The 11,483-nt window shown below is 40.5% G+C and overlaps 2 protein-coding genes across 2 annotated transcripts in view; one reads left to right on the top strand and one right to left on the bottom strand.

Moving 5' to 3' along the window:
* Positions 1-2,762: 2,762 nt before the first annotated feature.
* Positions 2,763-3,818, bottom strand: LOC135477072 (rhodopsin-like). Its single transcript, XM_064757225.1, has one exon. It carries the CDS (start codon positions 3,816-3,818, stop codon positions 2,763-2,765), a length of 1,056 nt encoding a protein of 351 aa, XP_064613295.1.
* A 7,356-nt stretch (positions 3,819-11,174) lies between these two features.
* LOC135477073 (ankyrin repeat, PH and SEC7 domain containing protein secG-like) overlaps positions 11,175-11,483 on the top strand; it is a 41,203-nt gene continuing 40,894 nt past the window's right edge. The window contains exon 1 of the mRNA XM_064757227.1: positions 11,175-11,204. Within this exon, the coding sequence (XP_064613297.1) occupies positions 11,175-11,204 (30 nt within the window). The remainder of the gene's footprint in view (positions 11,205-11,483) is intronic.

Raw genomic sequence — 11,483 nt, forward strand, 5'->3', positions numbered from 1 at the left:
ATAGAAGTGAAATATTCTTGAGTATGGCGTAAAACACCGATCAAATAAATAAATATCAACCTACGAAACATCGAGTGGTGTGCACGTGGTGGCAATTTGTACTAGACTCCATGTTTTTAGAACAGGGTGGGATATAAGTGTCCAGATACGGGACTAGAAACAACACCATCTTGGCCGTAAGAGGTCTGCACTATAAAGCGGTTTTGCCCCCTACAAATTTTGACCGTGCTACAAGGGGACACTACCGTGATATTGTAGTGTTGAAAGCAACAATACGCCCTAATAAAAACAACTAGTAAACAACAAAAACCCAATAAAAAATCGATAAGTGGCTATTGTTATAGCAACGATAAAAAAGAAAGGAGAGGAGGTCTACAGGCTAAGATGTTGAATTTCTGCTGAACGGTGAAAGAGGAACATTCCCTAGATCAATCGACCACACAACTGTAGTGTTTGGTTTTATACTTATGTGGTACAAATAGACATAGAAGACGCCGTTTTGTTCCAAAAACACGCAAATAGATTGCCATCGGAAAGAATGACGAAAACATATGTATACGACCGGAAAACTTGGCTTTGCACGGTCGAGTAACGATCAAATTAGGAGCTCTGGTCAAGCGTTGGTAATAAGTTTGCCAACCCTTACGTATTTGTTTCATATTCCTGTCAAACTGTTCTTGTTCAACAGGAGAGTTATAAACGACCTGCACTGGATGCCCAGAAACAAGCTTGCAAAGCATCACTATTGACATTTTATATTGGGTCCAAAGTAACAAATGGAATTTGATCCAGCATATGATAACAGCAATGTTTTCAAAGCTTTATTCATCAATGGAAAGACAATTTTCGAATAAAATCTTTATCGCTCAACAAAAACGGAACATACATGAATTTTCAAAACCACTTGCAAAAAAGAAGACCACTAATTTGTACTTAAGTAATGATCAAAGACTTCAGAACAATTATACAGGTGCTTCTTGTTCACCATTTAGAAACAAACGCCATCCATTTAGCACATTTCTTTATACCTTTACCACTAATACAATATTCTTTGCTGCGAATGTTGTTTTATATTTTTTTGAGTTTTTAAATTTCATCCACACATGTGATGAATGAAAACTCAGTTGACTACTAAAGTATAACATCATACATGTATTAATCCATTTAAACCATATATACATCTATAGTAATTTAAAACGTACAGCATAGACAGAAAAACCAGAGCAGCGACGACAGTGTGATCGCTGACAAACGCTTACACGTAACCATTGAAATACGGGCTCCTGTCAATTTACCTCATTCAGGGTTTTATTTCAACTGTTCATGTAAATGCATAAATAGTAGCAAATTACACAACCCTTGCACCTGACTTAAGTGCAATGAGGTAAAAAAAAATGCAGGGATATAAATGCAATTTATTAGACTTCACTGGTTTAGAATTAAGGTACGACGTTAAACCAAAAGCACTCACTCACTCTTGAATTAAGTCATTCTCATGGTGACCGCTTCCGTGGTCTGGTGAGGTCCTTGGATCAGACCCGTGTCATACTTTCAAAACGGTACTTGTTGCAGCATCGCTTGGCGCTCGGCAATTTGCAGTTAGGGCAAGCAAACATGACTGTTTGGCCCGGTGTCAGTATATAATGTGATTGGGTGAGTGTGTCATGTATGGTGTCTTCGGCGTGATACTTCAATGGCTGCAGAACTAAGGCGGCATGGTCTCACCTTACCACAAGAAGATATAATATATGTATACACACCTAATGACTCCTCGTCGTCGTATGAATGAACAGTTGTTAAGTGCGACTAAGTGCGTTAAGTGTTAAAGGCAAAGCATACATACAATCTGCTGGATATATCACACGCAAGGACATCGTTTTTTTTTCTGTTTACAGTATTATTTCACGCTTATGAGAACCCATGTCTAGAAACTATTAAAGCGCCCGTCCACAGTTTCATTATTAAGCATAGTATTATTTCGTAATCTGTTTCATTTTTTATGTTAGTAAATATTGTGATTTTACCATTCAGCTGTGTAATTACTAAACTTCATAACTAATGTCAGAATCATGTGCTGACGGAAAACGAGACAATACGAATTCTAATCAACTCTTTGCAAAGCCGTAGTAAAACACACATAAGTATTTCACCTTTCACCTTGGAATGACGTCATTTTTACAACACGAAAATACCACAAAAGACTGAAAAACAGAAAATCACCGAATTAACACATAAAGACTCGGTGTTAACACATAATTACCCTTTTTATATTAAATTGAGCTTCACAAATTTCACTGAACGTTTCTCTTTGGCAATGGATACTTTTTTCACATCCTGCCTTCACTGTGTACAAATTGGTAATGATTCCTTGTTACATGATACATGTGGCGCTTTTCTTTGTCCTTAGTGTAACATTTATTCTAGACACTACTGGTAAGTGTCCAGTTGTTACAAGATGTTTTCTTCCCCCTTCGTGTAGCCATTACACTATTAATTATTGAGTTTCTATTTGTTATATTTTGTTTTTCTTCCTGTGTAACGTTGATAAATTTCCAGTTGTATTTTTTCTTCTTCTCCTTTGAAAAGCCAGCAAAACGCTCATGAGTTTCTTCTTTTATTCTGCCTTTTTGTAGCCACCACACCGTTGGTTGGTTTTTAGTTGTTATATATTCTTTCTCGTCTTTTTTGTACCCGCCATTGTCCACACCTTTGTTCGGTTTTCAGTTCAAGGAAACCGCGGATCCTGAAGTGACACCGGAAGTCTAGCCACGAAGCACCTCTTCGGAACCGCGGCACGTGATCAGCGCTATGAACACACGACGGAAACGTCGACCGCTAACCACGTATAAAAGGAAATTGACGGCATGGTTGAAATTGGACAAAAAGTATACTAACGCGCCAACAAAGACGTAACATGCGTATTGATACACATCCGACTGAACATCCCAGTAGCGCTGGTATATGAAGAAAACGGCGTTTGGCGTGAGTAATAAGAAACATGCGATAGATGCTACTATCAACATAACAGTGACACTTTGATGCGGTCGCTTCGATTCTGCTGTTTGATTTGTGCTGCTTGTCATACACTCTTTTTTACGCGCGGACAGCCGCAGTCCAATGATAATCATGACGTTACAGAAAAGTAGAGTGGGCCAGGGCAGGAATAGGTAGATAGTGGAGTCCACCCAGGACCATGTGACGAGAAAAGCCTCGAAATCTTTGTGTATTCCACAGTTCCACAAGCCGTTGGGTTGTTGGCGTTCGGAAGCGGCCACGCAGTAGGGTATGTTAAACAATGCCAGGCTGAGCAGCATACAGGTGACCGTGATCTTCGCTCGTTTTACCGTGCAGAGGCTGGCCACATTCAATGGAAACCAGACTGCGATGAATCGCTCAATGGTTAAGGCCACCATGAGCCATACAGAGTATTGCACCAAAATGGAGCCTATGAAGAAGTAGAACTTACAACCAATTTCCCACACCCTGTATTCTAAATTCACGATCATGAGGACGAACAGCTGTTTGTAGAAGAGTACGATAAAGTCAACTACGGCCAAAAAAGTGAGTAAAAAGATCGAGGAAGTCATCGGTTTGATTTTCATTAAGGTGACAATGCTGGCCAGGTTGCTTGGTATGCCGACGACGCTGCAGATGACGTTCTGGGAAGCCATTAAATGCATTCCAGCAACGTAGATTCCGTACTGATTGAGCAAGTCCTTAGGGAACTTAGAACCGCTGACGTGCTGAACAGCGGCTTCCGTGAAGTTGCTCATCTCTTCGGACGTATTGGACCACAAGGAATCGGTGTAGTTATCCATCAGTATGGTTACTGGATCGACTTTGCGTAAATTCTGAAACATGCAAGAATAGCATCCCTGCAAGGGTACATATTTAACTTCATATTACTCTGTATTTTGCCTAACTCCTTTAACACATTAGATATAGAGAGGGGGCGCTGTCTAGTCCTTAAAGCCACCTGCATTTTAATCCATAAAGCACTTCGACTAAGCAGGTCATCGACAGGGAATTGGTAGGTCCCAAACTCTTAGTGCTTGTGGGGACTTCAGTGGCAAAGAGCGCTGGAAGTTCGTTGGCCCTTTTGCGCAATCTATCTTTCCGTCGACGCAGGTGTGATCGTTCCCGTATAGTCTAAAGTACATAACAGATTATTTATCTTCCACCAGTATGATGTGCACAACTATACCTTACATTTCAGGAAGTTTGTCAAAAATTTACAAAAGCTAAGTGAATGCACTCCGCATTCATTCATGCATAAAAGTGAGCGACATCGTACAAGTGAACATTTCGTAGGTATTTCATCAATCACCAATCCATTAAATAAAATATTTTTTTTAAAAATTGGTCATAAACATAACACTCTCTCACACGACCCTAATCGGGTCGTACTCAAGAATATTTCACTTATACGACGGCGGCCAGCATTATGGTGGGTGGAAACCGGGCACAGCCCGGGGGAAACCCACGACCATCCGCAGGCTGCTGAAAGACCTTCCCACGTACGGCCGGAGAGGAAGCCAGCATGAACTGGACTTGAACTCACAGCGACCGCATTGATGAGAGGCTCCTGGGTCCTGACTTTTTCACAGATTATTCGGGTTGAAACCAACATCATTTGTGCAATAATTAAAATAAAAATACCCGAACCTTTCCGGCTAAGTGTGGGTGTGGTTTCTTTATTTTAAAGATATATTAGTCCTTGAATCTGTATATACAAATCGCGCATTGTTATGCGTTATTGATTTTTGTGTTCAGTGGTCTCGTAAACCCTGTTGTAAGAAGACTGAAAACTATAAGTACTTCTCATTTTGTAAGCAGAGCTTTGCGGTGATATGGCACACCCAGTTGTTATTGACAACGAAACAGCATTTCACAACAGAGCTCCATTGCATCGATTCAAACCCAAATTAACAGGATATTTAAGCTTACGACTTTCTTAAGGGACAGTAAGAAGACTTCGTTTATATCTGTAGCCTATGTTAGGCCATTTAAACTTTACGCTAATGTTGGATAAAAGTGTAAGTGTATACATTATTTCGCAAAAGCCCAACACCATTCGCTGGACCTAATGCTAATGCCATTTCCAAAACAATAGTCGAAGTTTAGAGCCTGTTATATACATGGGTGTTAAAACATATTTGATTGACAAATTGTACACCTTTAAGTTTCGCGATATAATAATATCAACGTCCTTGCCCGGACGTCAGAGACGCGGTAAAGATGCAAATTTTCAACCTCTGTGACACAAGATATGGACTCAGACTTGATGTCTGACAAAGTACTTCTAGATTCTGCCTACTGTACGTGCGAGGCTTTCATGGCTCATGAGACCATTTGCTCAGTGTTACGTTCGGTAAAGACTTTTGATCTTTTACCCATATGGTAGGTAAGTCAATCGTAAAAAAGTGTATTAGTACCTTGCCAAAGGTCACGTTTTTTTGTTTACTTATTTCATTACATTATCTCTAAAACTGTCCGTCGTCATATGAACGAACAATTCTTGAGTATGCCGTTAAACAACAAAAGATAAGGGTGTTTGTCTCTTAAGGGATAAACTCGATTAATTCATTATGTGATAGCAGGGTGTTTTTTTTTTTTTTTTGCTCACGCTCACTAGAGTTACCGCCCTTTAATCTGCACAACCACTACGTGGCGATGCAATATAGGTCAAACGTCCTCTTTCCAAAATTCAAGCAAGCCGATCAGTTCGACGAGAAATTAGTTAACCCACCCACCCTGCCCAGATACAATGATCTTGTAAATACGTAGTTGTTTCCTACAACTAATTTTTTTCTTCCATTTAGTGAATGATTTACTGCTCAATTTCCATGACGATGACACTAAATGGTCCTCGTTTCATTTTATATTTCTCCAACTGTTACGGCTTTCGTTTAACTCTTGGTCTACAACTACTGCGTATACTCTGGCTAACAGTAAGTTTAGATCCTCTCTCTTTGTAACGCTGGATCTCTATGTGCAAGGTCTCATCCTTTGAATACAGCTGTAACACATGTGTACAATGTATATGGGTTTGAACACGCCTAAGTGTTCCATAAGGTGGGGTTGTCTCCCTTGCGGTGTTCCCCAGGGAGCAATAGCAAAGTCATTCTTGTGTTTCCGCAGTGTGGGAGCTCGCCTGTGGTGTTCCTCAGCTAGCGATTAAAATCTTGTTCAAGCCACACCTGTGTTTCCACGTAGTCGGTGTTTTACGCCTGGGTGTTCACTGGGTGTGCGTAACCATACATAGTCGATCTGCCAGTGTGCCGGCGATCAGTACCAATGGGGATTCAGTCACCAAAAGATAACAAAGTGCTTTTAGTAACAAAAGCCGTGGCCTATACTCTCCAATACATCTGATTGTTAACTTGGTTATTTAGTTAAGCGACACACATATATAATTAAACAAATAATAGCATTCTAGTCTCTCATGATTACCGTCCAATTAGCATGCACGCACTTTAATTTAACATCAGAAAATTTAATTAGCAGACTTCAAAATAGCATGCAGTTATTATCTATTCTTAAGAAAACAAAAGCGTACCCATAAAAGTTTTTGTTACTGACTCACAGCTTCACTGTAAGCAGATATTAAAATGTTGACAGGTTAAAAAAGTACTTAAACTCTTTTAAATAAGTGATAGTTAGAACAGACGGTCTATTTTGAAGTGGTGATTTCTTTTGTGTTCTTATCATGAATTTATCATTCTTCTTTGCTGAAAGTATGATTTTGTTTCTGGGAAAGATTGTTTCTAGTAAGTATTACAATGTGAAAATTGAAACTGCCCCTCTTGTAAAGTCTGCGAGAGAGGAAACCGTTTTGGCCTTAGTGCAATATAGGCCCAGCAGATAAGATGTACCATTTGGAGGGTCTGTGGTTTTCTTCAAATGCAGCGAAGATGGGTAAATATTTTCCACAGCCTTTGCTACATGTACATATGAGTTGTTTAAAGCTGGCAGATCCTCAATATACCGTTTTGTGAATAAGAAAGGTTGTGTACGTCTCTGGCAATGAATATGAAATTGAGTAGTGGGCTGATGATTGGTACTCAGAAATATTTCATTAATATTACCTAAAATCCGCGCTAACTGCCATAAAATCTAATTAAGTCGCATGTATGTAGCAAGGCATCGATAGTGACCATCACACCCGAACATTCCCTCAAAATGCACCGACGTAAGTACATAGAGACCTAATTATGAGGTAGGGTTATTAGATGGTCTTAAAACAGCGCGGAATTACACTTTCTACCAGAAATGATCACTAAAGGGATTGATTTCTTCTCTAACCTTTGTTATTACGGCGTGAAAAAAACACCGTGCGTTTAAACGTCACTGAAATAACTTAGGCTAACGGATTATTTTTAACGTGGTATTAAAATTACATAAATATGTTACCGTATGTGATATAAATTTGCTGGTAACGTCACAGAAAAGCCTTTAACTAATACATTCTTTTGGTCGTTTGTCAAGTGTGACGACATTGTACCATAATAGACAACTCCGGACTGTCAGTTAAGAACACGCAATGGTGGGACATTGGATGTGGTGAATCCATCCATTAAGTCGGATCGGCCGACTCTGACATGAAAACTATAACCTCACCTAACGACCAGGTAAAGACTCCAGCCACCACATTGAGAATGACAAATTCCATACAAAAGATTTCCCACCTTTTCGGGCTATGGTATCTTTATTCTCTATAACTAATGAAACAGCACATGGATTAAAGATTCAAGACATGTTTTGTAAAAGACTGAATTTCTAACAACACCGAACATTCCAATGTTGACAACTTTACAACTTACTTAGGTCTGGCAAGTACACTTCTGGCAAGTACACTTTCAAGATTTTTTGAGAGGGGATTTGATCAATTCCCCCAAATACCCACTCTCAGGTTTAGCTTACTCGTCATTAATTTGGAAAGATTATAAACTGTGTAATAAATTGTGATATTGTAGTGGATATAATGGAACCCGGCAATAAAATCACGAATCCCACCGAGACTGGAACTGTATTTATTAGACACAATTCCATTACACTACATTGGTGTACCATTCGGCTGTCTTATAATCCCAGTAGGACATGCTTGTTTAGTTCCCAGTGGTGTAAGTCTCTACATATACTCACGAAATTGGGCAGTTCGCTGAAGGTCGGAATTACGAAATTTCTGGTTAAAGTTACCCAATTCTCCTGTGAATTAGACGGACTGATTTGCTCTTCAACGGGTGTTACTAAGGTGTGAAAACTCATCTGTTTCTCACCAGTTGAAATGTACTTGCGGATATTGCGTATAAGAGAACGACTTCATTAGCGTAAATGGACTTCACATCAGAATAGTTGTCGCTAAACACTACTTCTTACAAAATGTTTTGTTAACAGTTCCTCCGTACATATGGTTGGGGTTAAGCGCGTTTAACCTCAGAATCGTACTTCCTGGAAAAATTGCATTTCTAGTATAAGACCCACATGACCCCCGACTTCAGACGTCTTAAACGTTTTGACAACCTGAGCTGAAAAGAGCAAATTTGTATGAACTTTCAGATATTAGCACCGTCTACAGCTGAAACTGTACCATCTGAGTATGTTGTATATCAAAGTCTACTATCTGACTTACCTGTCGTAATCCAGAGTTAAGACAATTTATAGCCCTTCTGACCCCCTACCCTGGGCTGGTCTTATATCCCCTGCGTGCGGGCCACCAGGTATTAATATCTTGTTAGCTTCGTTGAATATGACGCACGACGCAAATCATTGGACAAGTTTACTCTCTCTTGACGCAGTATCGAGGTAGAGATAAATAGGTTCACCACGGATGTCATTTTGCATCACTCGGAACTTAGCTGTCAAGAGGATATAGATCCAGACCTAGCATACAATCAGAGAGACAAAGGCATACTATATTTGGTTGTCTTTGAAATATCTGTTGACGACGCTTTTGATCTCCATTTGTTAACAATAATGACACAAAGTAAAAACCACAACTGCGCTACATTGATAGAGGAATTGATCCATGGTCCGTGTGGCGTTATCGTTGTATGATCTGCTTTTCTCAAAACTATATATGATTTCCGCCAGGATAAAGAATTCACTGAAAGTTCATCTAATCAGCGTACGGCAAGGCTAAATCCATGCAAGATTATTTTGCAATAACAAGCGGTTAGTGTCATTTTGCGGTCATCATTGGGAATGTCTTTTAGTAACCTGGGGATGGTCGTTGGTTTGCCCCGTGCTCAGCGCGGTTTCCTTTTAACATTTTGTCGTATAAGTGAAATGTTTTTGAGTACTGCATCAAAATTGAACCAAACAAATAAATAAGTAAATGAATAATTATGCAGAATAAATGTATCTACCTCGTTAATTTATACACAATGGGCTAAATCCAAATTTAACTACCCATCCTTTTAGTAGTAGCATGAGTGAAAACATAGATTATACGCAGCAGTAAAACAACCAATCAACCTACAGCTCTACCTAGCCAATCTAAGACATAGGCTTTGCCCAGTTTTCATTCCATTCTTATGTCCACCTTGACACCGTTTGACACAAGCTAAATTTAATTACCATGCAGTTAATATATAGCTAAACTCTAATTTTACACAAGAAAAACATTTACCCTCAAAGTAAACAAATAAAATAGGCTGGATCTGGGGCTATGCGGTAAAAGTATGTATTGTGACCTTCGTAGTATTCTACAAACGTCTACCAAGGTAGCCAACGCACATCGTGGGCTAAATATAAACTTAAATACAATAGAAATGTCCAGTTGGCCAACCTGAAAGACACACTTGGAGGAAACACACATCCTTTGTGGCGCAGTTGGTTAGCGCGCTTGCGTAGCGTAATAGCACAGGAGCCTCTTACAAATGCGGTCGCTGTGAGTTCAAGTCCAGCTCATGTTAGCTTCCTCTCCGGCCGTATGTGTGAAGGTCTGCTGTAACCTGCGGGTGGTCGTGGGTTTCCCCCGGGCTCTGCCCGGTTTCCATCCACCATAATGCTGGTCGCCGCGATATAAGTGAAATATTCTTGTGTACGGCGTAAGACACCAACCAAATAAATAAATAAATAAATCATAGGGATGACGAGTGTAGGTCACTAAAATCCTAGTTGGTTATGAGTGTATTTTGTTAGTGGGGGTTGACTGAACAGTGCTAGGGAGCTATGGATATACGGTGCTAGGAGGTTTAGTGGTTTTGTAATTTATAAGTGGTATTGAAAATTCCTGTCTGTTTAGTTTCTGTTGTTTGACGAATTGATAGTCTGTTCGAAAATTGTCTTTCCGTTGATAAACAAAACTTTGAAACTCTATATGTCGTTTACAGTAGGGGCTCTTAATTTCCAGAACACCTCGTCCACAACATGGACAGTTTGTAAACTTTTTGTCAGATGACGCAAGGCGGCTTGTGCGCTGGTGTTGTTGGCGTTATGGCGCTAATCAAGAACGGGTTGTTACACCTACAGAACCGATTTACAGGTTCGACCCGGCGTGATTAGCCGGGGTTTATCCCTGTCGCCCGCGAAGGTGAGAAGGATGAACAGGCTCTGATGTTCCCGTTAATGGTTCCTTTACTGATGGCTGTTTGTTGGTCCGCACTGGGAACTCTCAATGTACATGCAAGCCTCCGCTGGGGGTACGCGGACGGCCAGGGTAAAAACACGCTTTTAACAACATATTAAAGAGTAATTCTCTCTCTAGCGTGAACACATTCACTTTGAGCACACATAGATAATACAACAAAACACACATACAATCAGTATAAAAAGAATATGCCAGAACAACAACTACGGCAAGCAGTGACATGGCAAGAGACAGGAAGTCCAGTATATGGGCCGGCTGTGTAGCAAAGTCCTCTGGCCCGTCTGTGATCGGTTGGGGTGGGGGTGGTGGGGCATAAGTCACTTTGGCCAAGACAGACCATGAAACCAGCGATAACCGCTGAATTATTTTACTGTCATTTAGCAGCCGGGGAATCGCTTACGGGGGTATCCTAACATCTAGTATCCGGACTGAACGCACCTGTACGTTTCCATAGCACCACTGTTACGGAGAAATCGGCAACGTGCCCTCCGGCAACAAGTCTCTCTATCAGCGAAAGCAACTGCGCTGGGAGAAACAAGTCCTCGGACAGATAACCTAGCTCAAACGATGTAACATGACTATGGTACTGCTGAACTGCGTCAAGGAGAAGGTGCGCAGTTAATTCTACATTACGGATGATGTTTGCAAAGCGAAATAACAGGAATAACCGCTACCTGGGTCCTGTCGAACATACAACCAACAACGCACGGATCGTTTGTATACTTTACAAACATGTAGAGGCATGCACCGAACGTTATGACAATACCTTTACAGATAGAATATACAAGATTGAAGTGACACGTAATCCATATATTTTACAAGCTGACCATCCCATCGGCTGAAGCCTTCAGGTAAAGGTTACACAGGGTGGATGTGCAGCCCGGCACCC

The sequence above is a fragment of the Liolophura sinensis genome, chromosome 10, assembly GCF_032854445.1.
Source record: "Liolophura sinensis isolate JHLJ2023 chromosome 10, CUHK_Ljap_v2, whole genome shotgun sequence".
NCBI lineage: Eukaryota > Metazoa > Mollusca > Polyplacophora > Chitonida > Chitonidae > Liolophura > Liolophura sinensis.